This window comes from Temnothorax curvispinosus, unplaced genomic scaffold (genome assembly GCF_003070985.1).
Source record: "Temnothorax curvispinosus isolate PA1 unplaced genomic scaffold, ASM307098v1 QBEX01014331.1, whole genome shotgun sequence".
Taxonomy (NCBI): Eukaryota; Metazoa; Arthropoda; class Insecta; order Hymenoptera; family Formicidae; genus Temnothorax; species Temnothorax curvispinosus.
Window position 1 is genome coordinate 266702 of NW_020224111.1, and position 22265 is coordinate 288966.

The 22265-nt window shown below is 40.8% G+C and overlaps 1 protein-coding gene across 2 annotated transcripts in view; it reads left to right on the top strand.

The window, feature by feature from the left end:
* LOC112464594 (monocarboxylate transporter 4-like) overlaps positions 1 to 22265 on the top strand; it is a 69657-nt gene that overhangs the window by 41532 nt on the left and 5860 nt on the right. For both annotated transcript variants that reach the window (XM_025031680.1, XM_025031679.1), the window contains 5 exons: positions 13640 to 13808; positions 14631 to 14795; positions 19860 to 20142; positions 20679 to 20853; positions 21435 to 21641. In XM_025031680.1, the coding sequence (XP_024887448.1) occupies positions 13640 to 13808; positions 14631 to 14795; positions 19860 to 20142; positions 20679 to 20853; positions 21435 to 21641 (999 nt within the window). The remainder of the gene's footprint in view (positions 1 to 13639; positions 13809 to 14630; positions 14796 to 19859; positions 20143 to 20678; positions 20854 to 21434; positions 21642 to 22265) is intronic.

Here is a 22265-nt window from a genome sequence, read left to right on the forward strand (position 1 = left end):
TTCTATTTCTTATAGGATAGCGACAGCGCGTTTTACGGCAGGTTGAAGTAACAAATTACGACGTGACTTCACGTTCTTACAAAAGTTTTTCGCGTTTTCCTCGCGTAATTCGCGTTTTTCTACAAGTGGTGTCAGAGAAAATAAATAATAGCAAATTGGTTACAACATTACATTTGTCGAACAATTTCAAGTCGACGTGTTTCCTGAGCTGAAAGTTAATTCGAGGCATTTGTCTTCCGCCTTCAACATCGCAAATTGGATTTCAGACGAAACTTTCGCCAAGACGAAGACTACGCGTGATTAATTAGAAAATAAATAATTCCATTAGCTCTTTGTACTTTTGATATTTTATTCTTTGGTTAAACCATTTAGCGTTAAACGGTCCGCAAATTATGCATCCTTGCATCTTTTGAAGGCGCTGTTTGCGCTGCTACCAATTACGGAAACTATTATGCAATGAAATAAAACGCAGAGACATTTTGTTAAAAGAGCAATTTGTCGCAAACAATGGATATTTATCTAATTGAACTGATATGATTTGTGTCTCCGAAACAATATATTATAATTTATATTTATATATTTCGTCTTTATATTGAACACGACAGTACAGGAAATTTAATTCCATTTATTCATAATTTTCGTGTTACTCGAAAACATATTTTTCGATTTACACCGGAAGAAAATCCTGTTATCGCTTTTTGTTATATTGGTATTTACCACTATACGCTGACGTCAAAGCTTCCGTGAATTTATATTTGTCGCGAAAAAATCTGTCTTTTAAAAACCCACAATTCGCCAATCGCCAATCGCAGTGCAATCGACGCGTTACGAAACTACCGACCGCAAAAGATTATCCCGATAATACGGTTTGATTGCCGATACAAAATTTAAAGTTTTGCGGATAAATCCCCCGATCTAAAAAGATACATTTTGTCAGTTTTTAGCAAACTTGGTAACTCGGATTTGTTGTTTATTGCAGAAAAACCATGTATTTTCCTGGCATAACGTAGCCGGAATTGTTAAATTATTTCGGATGCGAATCGTCAGGCATTTTAGTCTTCATTCTCGACTTCCCCTTTTGTTCCGACCGATTCTACGTTCAACTTTACAAAGGGCGCCGCAACAATGACATTGCCTACGCTTGCGCGTAACGCTAAATATTGCATTAATATTTATGCGAGTGCATAAATTCACTTTGGAGATTACGCAAGGGAGATCTTATTTGCTATATAGCGCTATAATTCCAGCCGCGATGTTTTATCTTTCAAAAACTCGCGTTATCTCGCGTAGCTGAACCTGTTATACATGCATCTACTTTACAATTGTACCGGACGGTGGGGCGTTTCAAGATATGCGAGAACAATGAGAAGACCTACTTCTGTCGCCTAATATCAGCGGTGTGAAATGTATTGGAAACAATTTTTTATCATCGTAATACTACATAAATAATTAAGTTTTACCTATATACATCATTTACGTCAGAATAATTGAAATAGTTTTCTCCGCATATATCGTGTTGATACATTTCGCAGAATTAGTCTCAGAGTTTTTTCATCTTGCTTATATCGCTTTTATTATGCTATATTATTCGTTTTGCCTGTATCGTTCTATATTATGCTATTTATTCCCTCGCTTACAATTACATTTTATTTTGTGTAATGGTTAAAGTAACATTAATGGGCGCGCCGGAACCGAGAATGGAAGAAGTGGATCTTGTTTTATTGAATTCTCGCGCGGCTTCAAGTAGCCCACGAGCCTGTAAGTCTGCCCTACGAGCAAAGCGAGGAGTTAACCTTGTTATTGCGACTTATTTTCTTAACCAGTGGAGTGTTAAGTACCGCTTAATTTTCACATTATTCGATTAAAGGTTAAACGGCAAACTGTATCGCGAGCTGAGCACGAGCGTGGTGTGCATATATATATATACCGTATAGGTATAAGATAAAAGTGAAAGGTCTTTCCCCTTGACGTGACATTTTCCCGACCTTAAAGTGATTAAAGTAAAGAGTTTTACGTATCGATCGGCGCGCGCCCGAACAGATCCGAGCTTCCTCTTCCTGGTTTTTGAAGGGATAATGCGCACGTACGCGAAGAAGCTGTGTACAAACAGGGAAAAACGGGTGCTATGCAAATTGCAAGCGTGCTGCGGCAGTCAATTATTTATTTGCTTGAGTTATTAAAAATATCATCAAGGCCCGAAGTGATAAAACTGATATTGCCTTTCGAACGTTAAGCTGCTATTATACGAGAGAGAGAACACTAAAAAAAGGAGAATGCGCGCCTATTTATTTATTAGCCTCAAGTTACAATTAACTTTTTATAGCCTGTCTGCATATACGTATAAAATTATAAGGATGCAATAAAAAAACATAGATAAAATATACGCGCGTTTATATCGGTTACAAAGATAACAAATAAAGGTCATTGCGCAAAGTATAGAATAATCAATCGACACAATTGACGTAACAGTAATGTCAGAGATTCTATTTAAATTAACCCTTCCTCTATCGAGCTGTCTGTAAAAGATAAAAATAGCCGGACCATACGTCTATTAGACGCGCTAATAATAAAACGATCTTAAAGCGGAATTACGGTGAGACATTGATTAGTCAATTTCGAGAACTGGATGTCCGTAGATTATTTTTGTCGTTTCTGTCGAGAAAATAAGCAGTTCGACCGCTAAAGCCGCGTTTAACGTCCCGCTGAGAAGTATCTCGAGGAAGAGAAAATATTGAAAGAGAAAATGCCTTTGGCGAAAGGATTTAAACTTTACCGTTCGAAGTCGTCAACCGCTTACATTCCCAACGTGCGGTTTGTACGTGCGAAACGAACTATGTGATCTCCGGATCGGTGGATGAAATCGTGGAACAAAACTTGTCAAACTTGGCGCCCGATCTTGACACCGAGCGGCAAGAGTTTCCGATTCAACGAGATCGTTTTCCAAGATCCCGGACCCGGTCTCGGGATCTCACTCGCTTGTATTCCCACTCGAGGAGCGGGAGATCTCTCACGAGTCGCGAATCGCAGTAAAATAGTCGGGAATAAAATTCATCGCGAATTTCCGCGATCGCCGGATGTATCTCCTGGTCTCGCGCTCGAGACGACAGATCGTCCGGCGAAATCCGTTAAGCCGATCAATAAACCGATACATCATCGGCCAGCTATCGTCCACTTATCGTCGACATGAAAAATACTTTAACTCCCGTCGTCTTGCTAATACACGGCGTTCCTCGACAATTCCTCAATATTTGCTCGCGTTCGATAACGTTCGCCGGAGTGCAATGACAATAGAACGTATCGATCGTACCTGGAGTACCTTTAGGCTACGTTCTCCGTAGCCCTGACGACGGGAGAGCCCAACTCCGTGCCTGAACCCGCGTCGTATCCGTCTTTGTACCAGTTTGCCAGGATACCAGCGTGTTATTTGTCGATCGACCTCGGGCGCGATTCCCGCACCGTGACTCGACCGAATCAGAGAGGGAATCCCAGGACACTTGCGGTCCCAGGATACCTCCGGTGGTATATATTTCAAACCGGCGCGGCGACCGCGCACACGAACGAACCGCTGTCCGCGCGAGCCGCGCGTCCCACGGGTCTCTCGCCAAAGTACGATTAACGTGCCGTGGCACGCGCCCGTCGCATCGCTCGCGGCAAGCGATTTCGCTCTCCCGTTTTATTTCGGAGCCCATCGTAAAACAGCGGATTCCGGAGGCGACAACTCCGGGGGAAGTGAGAACTCCGATGTCAAAAGTGTTTCCGTTCGGACGGCAAACGGAACGAGAATCGAAGGAACATCTAGGAGACATTTGGGGCTGGATTTATTGCGCGACATCTGCGTGCTTGACAGAAGCACGATAGAGAAGTGCGATACGAACTTTGAAGAATTTCTCGTTCTGTCGCCATGTAAATTTTTAAGAAACGTCGGAACGACGAAGTTACACGGAATCACTCGATCTATATATAATGAAATAACTTTCTGAAGTAATGAGATTGAGTAACAACGAAGATTAGCAAACACTTCTGTAGTCCTCGCGCGAACTTAATATCTTATTTAATATCTTTAATTGTTGTTTTATTATTTACTTTTCTTGACGATCAGTCTTAATTTCTTACACGCTTGGTCGATTACTCGGGACCCAAAGATCCGAAAGTCTCTCGATAATCCGAACATGTTGCATTAAGTTCGGATTACGGAGTTCGCACTGTGTCTAAAGCCGGCGTAGAAAAGCGATGCTGCAAGCAGTAAAGTCTTGATTTCGCCAATCTTCTTCCAAGCAGATAACGTCCGTTAAATGCCCCCTCGAATTCAGTTCCGATTGCGTCGACGTTCATTAACGATCGTTAAATCGTCAGTCAGGTGCGGATGTTAAGGAAATTGAAGTTCGCCATTAATCAATCGTTTATCGCGAGATCCCCGTCTTGTCTCTCAATTAAACCGTTATGTTATTATAATAATAATGCTGCTCTCTTTCATTTTGCGATTATTGGAAATTTAATGCCGCGGAAGTAGGAGAAGTTTACGAAGAATTATGATTCCTACAGAGATCTATTTACAAAGCACCTTTGCAGAGACCTATTTTTTCTTTTTTTTTCCTAACTGCATTATATTGCGAAAATAACACTTTCATTCTTTTCATCTGCGCTCTCAGTATTCTTTAACACGTTTCTTTCATTCTTCTTTCCTTCTCGTCATTACTCGTTTTATTTTAAGTGTAGCTACACCGTAATAAGGTGCACACATAAAAGAATGGACCCCCATCACGCGGTTGGCAAATGGACGTTCCTCAATTTTTGCGATGTTTCTCACAGCAAGAAACTTTGCTATAGCTTGGATTAAAGCTCGTACATTTCTTTTCCGTAGAGAGCGTATTTTATACAGCTGAATGTTTAATTACTGCGAGGAAAACGAGTCAATGTGTATCCGCTAAATAAATTTTCCAGTAATATAAATTTTTACTGGTATAAAATAAAGAAAATAGTCGAGGATTACCAGACATGATGTATTTTCAAACATCCGTTTTGTTGCTTGAAGAAGAAAACGATAATAGAACTGAAGACTTGTAACTACGTCGACGGAGAGTCGACGGAATTAGTTTGACGCGGACAGAATCGTTTAAAGTTTCGTACGGTATTCTCGCTAAATACCGCACATTACACCAGTTTAGAATTAATGCGGCATTTCGCCGAACGATATCGGACTTTATGTCGATTTACTCACTCTCTTGAACGACAACGTCAAGAGAGCTTGCTCAGAACTACCGATATACACGGGTGTCGTGTTTAGGGGTGGAAAATTGTTCATCTCCTGTTTGGAAGCGAGTTGCGCCAACAACGCCACTTTCAAGTAAGAGAGAGCACCGGGATAGGAAGGAGAGGATTAGAGAGAGACAGAAGGAGTTGGAGAGCACGAAAATGGAACGAGGGAATGCGAATAAAGACAAAGGCTTTCGGCAGAAGATATTTCATTATCGCAACGCGTAACGAAAGATCAACCAGTCGGAAAGAGTGCTATCTCAGTTAAGTTTCCCGAACAGTGTAATTTCTCTTCATTTTCGTATCTCTCTTCATTTTTGAACGAGAAAAGTAATTTGTTGTAATTTATCCTCTACATAGCAATGAGTTTGTCTTGCATTATAATAATCAGTATACATATTTATCGCGCAAATAATGAAAAAATTAAGGTTTATTAAAAGCAGCTTCTCAGAAAGCAAATGATAATTTCGCAAACTTCTCTTAACACTTTGGACTTTAAATGCCTTCTTTTTTTATGACTTGTTTGTTTAGATTTCAATTTACCATTCGCTTCTTGTCGTAAATCGTAAGTTTTATCATAACTTAACAATATTGAAATTCTACCTCATGATTTGCGGAACAATATTTATTACACAACCTAATAACGTTTATTTCAACGTCAAGATTCTTAATAATAAACTTTCTTTCATTATAAACACGAGAATAATTCAAGTACTCGTTTGCGCTGCGGTAATTTAAGAAATGTATATTTAATTTACACAGCTAATTTTATCGAATATTTATCAGAAATTATAAGAAAGATCTTATTAATTTACACAACTCGCTTATTAGTCAAGCAGATATCTCTAAGGAGATATATAATTTGCATACACAAATATTCATTATTCTACGAAACTTAAAATTATAATTGTGTCAACATGTTAACGCGTTTCTTGGTTAAACAATTCACGGATGAGAAGAACATCTATTATATTTTTAAAAGTACCTTATACATATAAATAATTTATAAACGAGGATGATAGAAAGAGGGGAAAGGGGAAGAAAAGAGAAAATTTTTGCTATAGAAGTATAAATGTTTGCGTATCGTCATGGTTTCAATTATTCGCCAGGTATTACATCACATGATATGCGGCGGCTTGTTTTCACTTTATCCTTATTTTCGTTGGAGAAGTTTTCGTTCTCTTAGTCGTCGAGATCGATACGGGACGATCCCGAGGGAGTGACAGATGCGATATCGTCAGGAAAACGTATTCGTCCGGCTAAACGACGGAGAGCTTTCACGACGTGTCGCTTCCTGGTGATTCTTCTCCCGACCGGTGCGGTGTCTGTAGCTCGGCGGCCGATTGGGGGTACGATACGGTCGCTATATAAGCCGGAAAGACGTAAGGCGGCCGAAGCTTCGGGGATTTCTTTCCCGTGTGATATACTGCGCGCAACGATGCACCGCCGCGTATACTGATGTACGTAGAGAGCCCCGCTCTGCTGGGATATGTGCCCCAACCAGATAGACCTAGTTTCAACAAAAGTTATCCACTCCTTCGTCAAAGTTAGGGGCTCAGCGATGCCTGTCGTAAAGCGTCTCTCAGACCATCAATATTTACTTGTCATCCGAAGTATTGACAATACCCCTCCAGTAATTAGCGCCGAACTGCCATGAGGCGTACAAACGGCGGACATGCATTGTCAATAGCTTTAGTTCACACCGAATTACCGCGATAAGACTTTGTGTTGCCTGTACAGTGTTGCTCTAAAGGAAAGGGCTGCCAGAGAGCATGACAAGCCTCTTCACTATTTATGCGAAAATTCACAAACGATGATTTGCTGCATCAGGATTAATGCACAAGTCATGTATTCGAGTGAAAATATGTTCGAAAAATAGTTTTACAATGATACTTCAATGAAACTTTTTTACAAATGGAATTGTGGTACTAGGTAACACTTGTAAAAAAAATGGAAATTTTTTTTTGTTAATTTGAAATATTGTTTAAAGACGGAGTCGCGCTATAAGATTTGTTCAGCTTTAGTCATTTACAATGCAAAGATACTTAATGCATTCTGTCAAATGTACTTACTGAAGTATTTAGAATTTATGAGAGCTATCTGCTATATAAACGATCTATTTTATATTTATTAAACCACTTCATAACTGTTATTTGCAAGGTGCTCTGAGATATATGCCTTTAGGCGCTACAAAGTTGTTATTACTGACATATTGAAAATAAATATTGATCGCTTAAGGGAAACTGAATAACCCTTTTCCCCCTTTCCTTTCGCTCTCTCGCGGCATCTGTTACCAAACTCTGTATTTTCGTCTCAAAAATTTCAAAAAACTTTTATTCTACGGGTTTGCATTTCCTCCGGCAAATTTAATTTCCACTTTTTCCGAGTATCGCGGAAATACCATCGATTTTTAATTTGCCCAGCGAAGTTCCCACAGAAGTTTACTTTCCCCGATCAAACTCTCAATTATTGTTTGCGTTGTAGTAACTTTTGCAATCATTCACGCATATACAGCTTTAGTCCTGGATCGCATTCAGCTTCGTTTTCCAATCGAAGTTTTAATTTAGGCAACTTCTTATTGCATTCTTAAAGTCTAACCCGAATAAATCTTGCTACCATTAATTTAGCTCAGCCACTCGTTTAATTACGATTTTATTAGAACTCTTACTTGGAACTCTTGAAGAATATATGGTGAAATTTTAAGCAGAAGAAGTAGACTCTTTTCTTAAAACTTTGTGCGCAAAACGTCAAATCAATAATGATTCTTGATTACGCGTCGACAACCGAACGGATATTTTCAACCTACGCAAAGATATATAGTGTATCGTCACGCAACGTACCGCAACTGCATTTACGTTCGAAGTTGGCGCTTCCGATTTGATTAACCGAGGTAGCATTAAGTAGCATTACGTGTACGCGGGGGGTGGGTATGATCGATGCGGGCGTCGTACTTTTTATTTTACAGAGCCGCGGGCGTGAAATTTATCACGTCGCTATCTCCGATAAAAATATCCGTATCTTTCATTCACCATAAATCAGATTGTAACACGCTCATCCATTCATAATTCATAAGAGAGATAGCTATTTTTATCTGTTGCTTTATGTTCTCTATTACACTGTCGCGGAACTACACAGTCAATTATATACGAATTATTTATTAATGCTTATTTTATAATTACGAGATCTTAGTGCTACCTGAGCAGAATGACTTAATTAAAATTTAATTAAAATTGCATATGCGTATCATTTCGAAATAAAACGCAAATTTGAATAGAAAATAGCGAACAAAATGGAAATAACAAAAGTCTAGTATTATGTCGTAATTAAAAGCGTATTAATATTTTTTATATTAAATATACATCTCAATAATTATTATAAAAATACATTTTATTCTCAGAAAGATTTTAATTCGAGAATTAATCAAAATAATGAAGATTACAAGTAAAAATGGGAAAAGCGCCGGATTAAAATTTCATTAAGGGAAAACTAACTTCAATTTTCATCAGGCGAGCGCAGAGAGTGCTTGATCGCATATACATATACATTAAACAGATTCGGGGCAAACCGCACGGAATCAAACACAGATAAACTTCTGTTTGAAGATTTATTTTTTAATAATAGATATCTCTCTCGTATTGTGGAAAACACTCACGATTATTTTCCGAGGACAATCGAAACATAGGCAGCCAGTTTGTTTATCTGTCGCAATAAGGGCTGTGTACTCTGGTAAGAAATAAGTATTGGTGCTTTTATTTTAGTAATTTTCGAGAAATGCAATGTTAGCATGATTTCTAGCGGAGCTGTAATAAATTTTTGTTCAGTTTATAAGACAATTATAAAAAAGTGTATGTGTGTGTATATAATTAAAATAAGCATTAATTGGGAGGACTTTTTTATAACTCGGGATGATTCTTTTCTTAGACATTTAATTGCTTGCCGTTTTCTTTCACAATTTTGTTGGTTCTCAATATTAAATATTTTACTGATTTAACAAAGCATCAAAGTAAAATTGTTGCGAAATTAAAATCTTTTTAAAACCAAGCGACGAATAAGACGACGGTACTGCCATTTATTTGCGAAAGCTCTTCTTTAAGCTTTGTCCTTTTTAACGTCTTTAACAAACTACAAGCGAGCTCTTCGACTTTTTAATGCGTGAAGAGCGATTTATCTTCCATCACTTGTACCCGAAAGGAAAGCTTTTATGCTTTCTTTTTCACGTTTCGGTACGAAGCTCCTTAAACATTTTTCTTATCCCGAACTGTCGACAATTAGTCATAGAAATAACAGCAATTGCCCAGCGAGAAGGCAACAATCACCGCTAACAGCGGAACAGTTGCGGAAAATGGTAATTTTCGCGGCACCCTTTGAAACGGTCGGCGCAGAGAAATGATGTAACGTTAGACCAATCTTTTATCGATGTCAAAATATACATCGCGGCGCTTGCTCCGACGGTCGCTGCTACTGAAATATTCTTGAAAGATGAAAGCGACGAAGAGAGGATGCACGCCGGGATACGCGCGATTTTGCAAGGAGAGACGTCATTGAGTGTTATGAGAAAAATATGTAATGACGGACGAGCATCGGGACAAGTATGAACAAAGGCTTTACGCTATCGTCTATCCGAGTTCCTTGCTGCCGCGCTCTACGCTAAGACCGTCGTGAAAAGGCTCTTTTATTCGTCGAGAACGTATTTAAAGCACAGTGTCATCGACGGAGTTTCGTGCACCACTTTGAAAAATTATCCTGCCCCGTTTCGATGACGTGTTTTCATATATCATCGTGACGCAATAAGAGACACAAGCTCCCTGATGTGTATTGGCTTTCAAATGCTTGCGATTTATAATATAGAAACACGTTTGCGAAAGACGACTCTCTTTCTGTAAAGAAGACAAAGGTCGGAATGCGATAGGTGTACCGGGATGATTTAACGTTCGGAAAATTTCAAGTACGGTCCAGTTACTTCCGGATCATTTCTGCAATAGATCCTGAATCTTGTGCGACACAAGTTGTATCGAAAGATTGTACAGCTATTATCTGCGCTAGTAGCCCCTCGTTTTACTCGCGTTCTTTGTCTTGAGAATAATATAGGACGGTAAAAGGGCAAGCATTTTGCGGACAAATCCAATCTGGGTACAAAAGGGCTTCGCAAAATCCGATCCGTGAAATTCTAAGCGAGGGTTCATCCCACTTGGTCCACTTGGTCGCACTTGTGCAAATAGCGCTAAAAGCGTCCAGACTCATAAATTATTCGCATAAGAACGTCGAGCCGAAGTCGCTACCTGTTGAAGCCTCGCCGCACCAATATCCAGGTTTCTTCGAGAGTCTTTTTTAAGTCGTAACGAAGCCGGACAATGCATATTCATTTCAGGATCGATCCGACGATTTTATCTTTAACACCAGGATTGTGCTCAGCTCAAAGATTAAACATGAATTACGCGCGTTGCTGGATATATGTATATGTATAAGGAAGGCGTTAACGCTTCGCCTTTAGAATCTTTTCTATTCTATGCAAAAATGGATGAACCGATTACATAAATTACGCGAATCAGTTTGCTAATGAAAAGTGTCGATATAATGTTTAAGGAAGAAAATTCTTCGAAATTGACATTCTATATAATACATTCTATATATACGTATATAATATGTTTTTTTTTCTGCATTATTATTTGACACATGGCTTGCGTTTCCTTGGTGTTCTCGAATTTGCGCGGAAATGTGCACGCGAGTCTCGTGAAAGCTCGAGAAGAGAAATGTGCGAAATGTCAAGCCACGGGGCATAACATTGTACGTTTATGTGCGTATAATTACATACGGGCGCGTGGCAAGTAGTAATTTTCCTAACGCGACTTTATTCGAACGTATAGCGACGAAATGCATGCTTCTCCGCTTCTCATTTCGGGCGTAATATCGCACCTTGAGTATATCCACCGACGAGGCGTCATTCCCTCAGTTCTTTCGTGTATCCGACGAGGACATGTTTACGCCTGTTTAGCAAAGTCGGCCGCTCATTTGCAAGTATATAGGATTTCGCGGAGAAGAAAATATCTAATTGCAAAAAACTTGCTCTATTCATGATTTGCACCTAGTCTCTTTCGTAAAAAGTCTTATGTTTTTAAAGTGAACTAACGAACTAATATTCGAAGTTTCATGTACGAGTAATTTAAAATATTCAAATTGATTATTATACAAGCGGGGATTTAATTTAACGCTCGATTAGATCGAAAACATTGGAAATCCCAACCGGAGTCTGGCACCGAAAAGTGTAACTGACAGGATCTAATTTCTCAATTAATTATATCGAGTTTTTCCTCAGTAAAAATTCAATTTTGCGTTTAGTTAATTAATTACTTTACATTGTAATCTAAACAACCGAATTAAGTTTAAAATTTATAAATTAACAATAAAAATTTATTTCTTTTTTAATCACCGTAAATATTTATTATCTCAGATATTCTATCTCAAGTATTTTTACCTAAAAAATCTAATTTTATTATGTATATTTTAAAACTCTCCTGAGCTTTTAAAAAACTGTAATTTTCGTGATAAACATTGTGAATATTTCGAAAAATTCCATTTGTCTTTTAATACAAACGTCCACTTATTCTACACTCGGTTAAACTACTTTCTTTATGTATCTTTTTGTAAAACTTTGTTGAAATTGTTCACGAGTCTGTCTCCAAACATTTGTCGAACGCTCGAAGTTTTAGACATGTAGACAAATGGACAACTAGACAGGGGGTGGCACACATAGATAAATTGACAGAATTGTGCGAGCCAAATAAAACGATAGCGGCTTAACTTGCGCATCGTATAAATGCGTTTGAATGCGATTATTCATATCTGCCGAGTTCGAGGGTTTTTCGCATATCGGGGTACGATTATATGCGAAACGTTTGCGAGCCGCGCGCGTTCGCGAGGAATTGGCACGATGTATTTATAAAAAGAAAGAGGCGTTTCTCGCTACTTCGCCAAGTTAAAAGGGTAAAAAGCGGATGCTCTTACGAGATTACGGGAGACGTACGTCGATACGATTGACGTAACCCCGTCCAATTTTAGCTTGCCGCATTAAAATCGGACCGGCTGACGACGTGGTTTTCGTATTCCGTGCCGCGACGTTTTTCGCGTTTGCAGGGCACGACGCATATCGCGCTGTCTTCAGATATCAGAATTTTCATCCGCGTATAACCGCGACAAGGGCGTGAAGTTTTGCATAAATCTTTACGCGCGTCCGCGCGGATTACGATCGGGAAATCCGCGAATTGCCTTCTCCACTCCACGTCTCACCGTCACCTCCCGCCGCAAATCACTCCGCGCACACGATTGATCTTATTTCGTTATAAGATTTCGGTTTAATTTTACAAACGCCTTCGGTGGAAGACCCGTTTATCTCTTCTTGAAACAATCGAGGAATTCGAGAGCCAGGCATTATCGTCGTAAACAGTAATTAACGCGATTTAATTGAAAACTAGCTTGTCACTTGAAAACTAGCATAGTTCACGTTACAAAGATTTCGTCGTAATTGCGAAATCCGACGCGACTGAGAGTAATTACGAAGAGTCGCGTGATAAATCCGATGACTTTGTTCGAAAACACGGTACCCTAGCCCTAGAAAGCAAGAGAAGAAGAGAAAATATTTTTCTCGTTATATCGCAACGCTGAGCGAGGTAGCGGGTTAACAAATGCCTGGAATTTAAATAACGAAATGAGATAAAATGGATCATGTAACGACGTAATTATTTAGCGTCAAGAGATATACCTACGGAGTAATCTTTACGAGATCTTTTCTATAAAAAATTGCCCGCTATTTTCGTAAGAGGAATTCAGGCCGTAATTTTAATCGTCGCAAAAGTAATACCGGGGATGATGAATACATTTTTCCGAAAAGGCTTCGTGGATTTGGACGCGCGGTAAAAAAAAAAAGTGTCGAAACAACATTTGCGCGAATTTGTGTCTTCGACCTGTTTCCGCATCCGAGCGCGAAGCGCGGTTCCCGCGCGCGAGCTGCGAACGCGGCAAGGGGATGAAAAACACGTGAAAAATTATTTTTCGCCCATTTCGAAGCGCGAGTCTCGTCCATCCGCGGACAAGGAGAGGCAACAACGTTCCGGTTTGCGAGCGTTTCCTCGTTAGCGCTCACAAACGCGAAATCAATCAGCAAACGAGCTCCGTCCGTTGTGCGCGGACCATAGCGAGGAGGAGAGAGGTCGGCCGAATAAAACCGTCGCGCTTCTCCGGAACGTCCGCGCCGCGCGCCGGGGGTTGAGGCCGCGATATTCAGGATAATTGGGAACCGCGCGATATTCGGGAGCATCGCGCCCCGCTGATTTCCGGCAGTCGTGCCTCTAATAGCCCGTCAAAAGTGACTCTTATCGGGTGAATGTTTCAGTGTGGGCGGGGGCGTTGAGCGCCGCGATCTCCCGCGGTTCCGCGCCGCTGGTCGTCGGCGCGTGTCGCCGTGGCAATACGAGGCTCACGGCGGTGATCGGTGGCCTGGTGCTGGCCCTGGCGTCGCTCTTCACCTCGTTCGCCGTCCAGATGCATCAAGTGCTCCTTAGGTGCGTAACGGCGCAAATGCTACAGCTATCGACCGCCCGGGCGACACGTTTTCGACCGGGAGGAGGTTTTATCAGCGTAAAAGCTGATGGCTGTTCAGAAATAATCGATGGGTAGGACGCGAGGGTCGATTTTTTATCAACTTGCATGCAGGCGACGTTTAACCGTCGAAGAATTATTGTGATGGATGTTGCATTAAAAATAATCGAAGGGCAGATGAGAGAGTGTTTTTGTTAACTTTTACGCGAGGGATGAATTATTAATAGCATGTTCAGTGAATTATCGAAGCTGTTTTTTTACGGCGAAAATGAGTAATTATTTATGCGGACGCTTATTGTGCTTTAAATTTCTCTTTAGTCGCGGATTATATTCGTGCGTCAAATTAAAACGGGAATACTTTGTAAAGAAAAAAAAGAAAAACATTTACGTTGCCGCACCGAAAATTTAGTTGACAATTGTTGAGTTCTGAAATGCATTCTGTACGTATTATGTGTATCATATGGCAATGCGCGGAGTTACATATTTCTATGGTAATAGTCACTCGTTTAATTCTGCTTTTGAATAGCTTTTAAAGCTGAAAACGCGCGTAATAGCGTCCCGTACCTCTTTAACCGGAAAGGGCATATTAAAAAATGATGAGAAATGAATATTTCCGGCTCAATACATCCCAGCTGCCCGAGTTTTTCTTTGAAAACGTCAGCGACTCGTTTTCGCGTAGCGAAACTCTCCGCGCTTTCCGCTTAAAATATCGCCTCAGCTTATATCCTTTCGCGCGGCAACTCCCGCTGCAAAGTCATACGATTTACCTTTACAAAATGCAACAGCTACGGTCTGGTGCTGGGCACGGGGGCTGGCCTCGTGAGGGAAACCGCCAGTCTGGTATTGGGCAATTACTTCAGAAAACGACGGGAGTTCGTCGAGATGGTGGTGCAGGCCGGCACCGGCGTGGGAATAGTGCTCTTCAGCGTCGTCTACAAAGAAGCGGTCGGGTGAGTTATCGCATATATTACGGGGGGAACGCGCGGGGGGAGAGATGTGTATGCATTAGCCTATAGCTCCCTTAGGAATGTGCACCGGTCCGACGATTCGCTCAAGTCGAGCGGAGAAGATCCAATTAACCTTCGGTCGTGCCATTTCTTTGCACGTGTAGGCGCGTGATGCAAATTTAATATCGCTCGCTCGCTTTTTTTTTCATCGCACGCGACGGAAACCGGCGGATGCCGGAAAAATCGCGAAGGCCGGCGTCGTTCGCGTTTGAAGTATCCGTCAATGATTACTACGGAAGAGTTTGTCGCACGGTCGTGTGAATTAATTGACATTCGTTAAAAATGCAACTTACGAGAGAATAGATGATTAGATATAGATAAAATTATTTACTCTATGACAAATAAATTAAAGCTAAACATATTAATTAATTGAATATTGTTTCTATACAGAACTACAAAATAGTTCTTCAATGAATTCCTAGAAACTAAGATGAAAAAAAATTCTATACATTGTACTATTCAATTTTTATCGAAAATTGAATCATTGAGAAACGGATAAAAGGATAACACGCTTAATAATTTTGCTTTAACAAGGATTAAGAAAAGCAAAATGTTTGATAAGTATTGAAATTTTAGAAGATGCAACAATACTTTCGGATAAATTTCACCCCTCCCCCCCCCCCCCTATAGAAACAGAAGCCACATACGTGACGCAGTTATTTTCCGTGAAAGTGGTATTCGAAAACGATGAATTTCGCTGGTAGTAGTAACGATATTTGACGACAATGACTCCCGAAACAAATTGCGTACGAGGAGAAGTCGAGCGGCAGCGTGTAACATACGGACAAAACTGCTTTCAGTGCGCGCCACCCTTTTATCGTAGATTTTCGCGCGACTGCATGTCCTCCCCCTCCTTCCCCCGAAACGTACGGACGTTGCGGGGCGCAACGACAGTTTCTGTGCACAAAAACAGCGAACAGATTCGACGTAGAATAATTGAACGTTCTATTTGGTCCCGGCCCTTCTCTCTCTCTCTCTCTCTCTCTCTCTCTCTCTCTCTCTCTCTCTCTCTCTCTCTCTCTCTCTCTCTCTCTCTCTCTCTGCGCGTCCCTCCCCTTTTGCCTCCGCCGACTATCGAAATAACTCGTTTGGAGTTTGCCACGGGCGTTTGTTAGTATCATTGATCTATTATCCGTGAGTGTTCGGCAAATTATTTTCAGTTGTATCCCGGATCCCCGAACGTCCGCTTTCGCGATCGGGGATTCTACGACGAGATTAGTCCGGCTTATCCTCGGTGAAACCTGCCTGCTATTTCCATTTAATTTCTTTCAATTTTTAACGCGCGTTTTAAAATTACGCCTGGAATCTTATTAAAGTCATGTTGAAATTAATTAAAGAGCGAGATGTGGTTACCGCGGCTTTAATCGTCACTTAAAGCTCTTAATTTTTAATACTAAATGATCGACGTGTGCTTTGATATTAGAACGACGGCCGGCGGTTCTCTAATTTCCGACTACCGCGTAGTTGAAAGGACTTGAGGCAGTTTTATAACTGTGTACACAAATAGCGGGTGAATTATATATATTAACGAAACAACACACGTAGCGCTTTACTTTTCTCAAAAGTATAAAAATAAACATAGCGACGTAATTTTTCTTTCGTAGAATTATATTGGGGAGAGATTAAATTAATGAAATGTTGGTTGAATTTCCTCTGTCGACGAGGGAGAGATATTTACCGTGATTTAACTCTCGTGTATGTTAACCTGTACCTATGTAGACAAAATGCGGCGATGGTTATACATGCGGGTTATTAAACGTGCACTTAATTGCCGTTGCTATGTGGCAGTTTCTGTTAGGTATAAAAGCATGTCCAATTAGAGATCGGGCTCTTCTGGACCGACGAACATAATATCGTCAGGTTGTTGGAGTAACTCGCTAAGTCGATATATGGGTTACTCGATAACTGGATAAGTTTGCCCAGGTCGGCGATATACCGGGCTAATTTACGATATAAAATACGGAAATATCTTGAAACATATTCGGAGCGGTATTATGCGCGATAAAAAGAAATTAGCATGGAAACGATGCATAATATAACGCAGAAGCTCGTTAAACAACGAACAAGTATTCTTTAAATATTTTGCTTTTTTTCCCTCAACATTTTAAATTCAGAAGGGAATTATTCAGAGTTTTTATCGTCTTGAGCTTAAATCGGCTGTATTGATTTTGGAAAATAATTTATGTTGCATATGGAAAATTGATAAAATCAATACAATTCATTGTAATTTACGCTTTTACAATTTTGTTTCAAGCAAACGTTTTTCGAGAGCCAAATGCGTTTGCCGGTAAATTAATATTGTCATAAAAACTAGTTGCGGATATCTATGTTTTATCTCGCGCTGGAATCACTGCATTGCGGATGCTGTTCACTAGGCGAATTTCTTCTACGACTATGGTAGTGACATTAGATTTGTTTTTTCAAATGTTATCTTTTCTACACTTCCATACTTCTTTTCCTCCTCCTCTTCTTCTTTGTGGTTGGAAAGCAGCGAATGGCACTTCTTTCCAAACTCAAAGGATGAAAGTTCAACAACGAATTATCCATTAATTTACAGTGAAAAGTACATTAAAAAGATAGCCGAACATTATACGATTCAGTAATTATTTTTGTCGACTCATTAAACATTATACATACCGAATTAAATTACACGCAATAAACTGCCGAAATGTCTATATTCATTCCCGTTGCACATCATATTCGTTACCCATTCTGTTGCACATCATATTTCATATGATTTGACCCATCAATTTGCCCAATAATATTTATTTGAGCGAAGTAATAATTATAAAGAATAATATAATTAAACCGGACAGAATTTATTTCCGCGGAATTGCGTGTCTTATCTTGGAAATCGATCATCCTTTTTACGTTACCGTAAATTCCAGGGCAACAGGGCAATATTTGTAATCATATACGCCGGATACGTGATAAATTGTTCACCCTTCCCCATTATGCCGCATGCAACACACAGTTTAACTTTACCGTACGCATATGGCATAAAACGACGGATGGGGCGCGGTATTATACATGATTGTCCGGCAATGCGGTGCACGCAAAAAAGATTTCGCGGACATTATATAAAATTCCGTCATAACGACAAACCCGCGAGCATTAAAACAACGCTTTAACGTGCCGCGAGCCGGCTTTTTGCCGAATAATTCGCCGTCTCTGTCACAAACATATCGAACGCATCGACCGGCTGACCGAGCGGGGGTGGCCAGCGCGGCGGGCGGTTTATTACACGTGCCGTACGTTACCGAACCGTCATCATCTCTGACCCCGGGAATATATATGATAAACATTTAATATGCGTTTCCACCCGCGGGAGATAGGGAGCGCGCGAATGAGGGAAGGCGCGCGTATCGGAAAATAAATTTCAGCCGCTCCGCTCCGCTCGCAAAGATAACAGCTCGTGTCCATGTAAAAACGTATACCTACCGGATATATATTATGAATAGTCATAGAGCCGGGGGTGGAGGTCTTATTATCCTTACGTCGAGGGAGGATTAAAACGCAACTTTCGCTCACGTACCGACATATAATATGTTGAATACATACATTTCGTAGAAACTTAGTTTTATCCCTTATTTTAATCTTCTTATTCGCGAGCCGCACTATTATTTGCAAACATTCGCCTTTCTCACGTGCAAACGGCTGAACGTGAAGAATACGGCGTCTGTATGTATTCCACTTGAAGAGAAAAATCCCAAAAAATACAGATGATTTATTAGAAAAGTATACGTCTTTGTATTTTTTAGTAACCGGAACAGACGAGAGAGTTAACTTTGTAATTATATTATATATATACACGGGGGAGTGTTTAAAAAATTATGTTTTCGTAGCGGGTTAATTTTGCCTAAAGTTAAATGTGCTGATGCATTGGCTTTTTTTATTTTTTTTTTAATTGCTTTTTATCTCTTAATCCCAACTTTATAATTTGTCGGTCGACGATTCATATGCCCTACTTGTTTATATATGTCTACGTACTTTTTTTTTTTAACTGTCACCTGGCTCAAGTATTTTTACCTCGTTTGTACTTTTACTTTGTTTCGCTAAATAATGAAATAAATAAAGCTTCCTAACGTTCGCACTGCGCAGTGAAAATATTAAAGATCGTTAAATGTTTGCAGAGTATTAAAACTTGTCAGGTTTAACGCTTCTTTCTAAACGTTTCTTTAATAAAGTTCTGATGAAAGAAAATAACACAGCAAAAGTAAATGGATGTTTCTCCTCGAAGGCAATACTGCTTGACAATGCGCTCGCGTTAAATGCGAATTTCATAACTTCTCGAAAAGAAGTAACGAAATAATTTGGAAACATCGTGCGCCATAAATCAAAAGTCACTTTATTATACAATTTTTGTAATAAGTTGCAGAAATCGTACGAAAGTAATGGTATGATTGAGCTTCAAAAATCTAGTCGTTAATCTTCATCGTTCATTGACTTCGCGTTAGCTCAAAGTAATTGTTTGCGAAAATTTTTCCGAAATTACTTTCTGATAAGATTATCTATATCTTTTTGATTAAAAAAGTACTTCATTTTTACACACCGAGATAACGACGATAAAATCGGGCACAATCTCTTCTTGTGATCTATTATAATTTAAACGACTTTCATGCTGGAGCATGATATATTTGCATCATAAATTAAATATTTAACGAACAATGTATTTTAGTTTTACTGTAATTTCCAAGGTATCAAACAAATTATATTTTCGTGTATCAAACGTAATCAGCTAAATATTGAAATATTACAAATTTTTCTCTAACGTTTGAAGACGATTCGCGAGTGAAAAGGCGAGTGTACCTGCAACGCGGAGAAACGCCTCGCGGAAAATTTCCTCTCAGAAATGCAAGTGCAGTAGTTTTCAGGTTTTCACTCGTAATATAAAACGTAGCTAAGGGACGTAACGGAGAGCGCAAAAACTCAGCCGGCAGTATACCGTCGTCAGCTGATTCGGCGTTTCCTGATGCGCGATCGTAATCGTGCTGTATCTACCTGCAGGAAGCTGGGCTGGCGACTGGGACTTCAATCGGTAACCGGAGCGCTCTCGTTGGCCTTCTTCCTGGGGCTGATTTACCGGAGTGCCTCGCTGTACCATCCTCAGCGGCGAGCCATCCTGCATCTAAAGAATCAGCGCGGCAAAGTCAAAGAGAAGAAATCCGGGACCAAGGTACCGAGGCAGCCGTTGGTCGATCTGAGTCCTCTGGGATCACGTCCCGTGAGAATGCTCATGCTGGCCGCCGGTGCTGCCGGTTTCGGTCTTTACACCCCCGCCTTCTATATCGTAAGTGCACTCGGTGATTGAGAGGGATTTCCCTCTTTGATAACGTCTCTCCCGACGGTCGCTATTCTCCAGAGACTCGGCGTGGCGTGGTAAAAGTCACGAACGGTTTATTCCATTTCGCGTTATCAATTTTGTCTTTCGATGCGTCCTCGAAATTTCTTCTTCCGTAATAAATGTACCTTATAGAGAAAGAATTACCGGTACTTTTTGATACACGGATCGTAAAGAGAAAAGTCGTCCGAGCCATTTTATTTCAATCGGCAATAGAATATTCATCAAATGCACCCGAAAGTCAAGTTGCGAGACAATTTGACATCACGTGGCATTTCCGCTAAGGGTTTAATGACGCAGAATCGAGCGAGCGTCGAGTTTCCTAATTTTCTCGATTTCCGGGGTAATCTCGGGGGGATAGACGGGGCCAATTTCGATAATCGATATTAGACGGGGCGTCGTTACCGGCGTCATTGTCCGCGTTATCGTGGCGATCCGTATAGCGCGTTCTTTCCCGCAGTCTTAATGAGAAACATCACTTACAGGCTCTGCAAGGCTACCAGGACGGACTGGAGGCTAGCGCCCTGGTACTGCTACAGACCTTTCTGGGCCTGGCGGCGGCACTCGGATGCGCGGCTTTGGGGGTAGTTATCGTCAGACCTTCCGCTCAGTGCCTAGTATCCAGGCAATATCTCTGTCAAGCGGCACTCATTGGGGTTGGTCAGTACATCTCGCGGTCGCTTTCGCATACATGCCCGTAGTTGACCGTAAACAAGTTCAAATTGCTAGATGCTTGCGTCCCATCGCGTTGACAATGGCAACGTGCGATCTAACGCGGTTGCATTTTTTTCCAGCTATCTCATCTCATACTCTTTAGCGTTTATATGGAATTTTCCGAATTTATATCCTGTTTCTGCTGTAGATTATTTACTTTGATCTTGAGTTTATCGGGACGTATAACTGCGAAAAGGGCTATTCGTGTCTCTATATAAATAGATTATTTTTCGCTACAAGGCCCCGCAATAAAGCTCCCTTTCAAATGAAAATTGAACCCGGCAAAATTGTGGAGCACGATTCGAGTCGTGCGAGAGAAACACAGGTCGATTTGACATTCAGTAAGTGAGTTTGTGCACACGTAAGAAAAGCCTTTACTCGGGAGAGGAATTGCGCGTAGGAGGGAAACACAAGCTGGGAAATCGTGCTGCACGAATTTTGCGCGCGAACGACCTATAGGAATTGTAGATTCAAGGATCACGCCTCAAGGATTATCGATTCGAATTAGGTTTCCCCTCTGCTTAAAGCCGTAGCTCAAGTGGCGCTTGGTAGCGTGCAAGGTTACCACGGACTTGTGCTGGCCTCCGCGCTCTACGGCGCCTCGCTCGGCGGCACACTCTACTCCCTGAAGATGCTGGCCCTGGAGAGGCTGCGTGCGAGACACTTCGCCAGATCGTGGGCTTTGGTGCAAGCCGCGGAAGCCCTACCCATCCTTCTTGGAGTTCCTCTCACAGGTACGCGCAGGAAATACGAAATTTTAGGTACCTATGCTGGTGCCCAGTAAGGTCCTCGGGGGTCATTCTTGATTTATTTCGCGGATCATTACGACGGGTCACGTGAAAACGACCTTTTTACTTCTTATCTAAACGCAAGCTCACACTTACAGGCTTAAGTATATTTACGTGTATAAAATAAATTTTCTTTCTCTGTAAAACCCGATGTTATAGCTTAAATTTGAAAAGGAAGACACCCTTACATATTTATTCTGTCTAAATTCCTCTCTTTTTTCTCGCATAATATGAGACGAATTTTTACGTTCAGTTGACGACGGATATTACACAAAGTAACCGCAGCCATTAAATACCGCTTTCTACATAATATCTCCGGCTTTGCATCGTATCTATTATAAAGCGCGTAGTTACTTACTCCTAAACGCAGATTCTTCATGCTTTCAAACGTCCGTACAACAGTATTAGAACTTCAGAACCACCGAGGTGGGCGAAATCCGCTCTCCCGCACGCTAAATCCGTCCCTACTAATGGTCTTACGGTCCCTGTGTATGAATTTAATGCCGGCGTCCTTAATAATAATAACGTGCGGGACGTGGGAAATGCACTCCTCTAGCCTCTCCTTTCCGG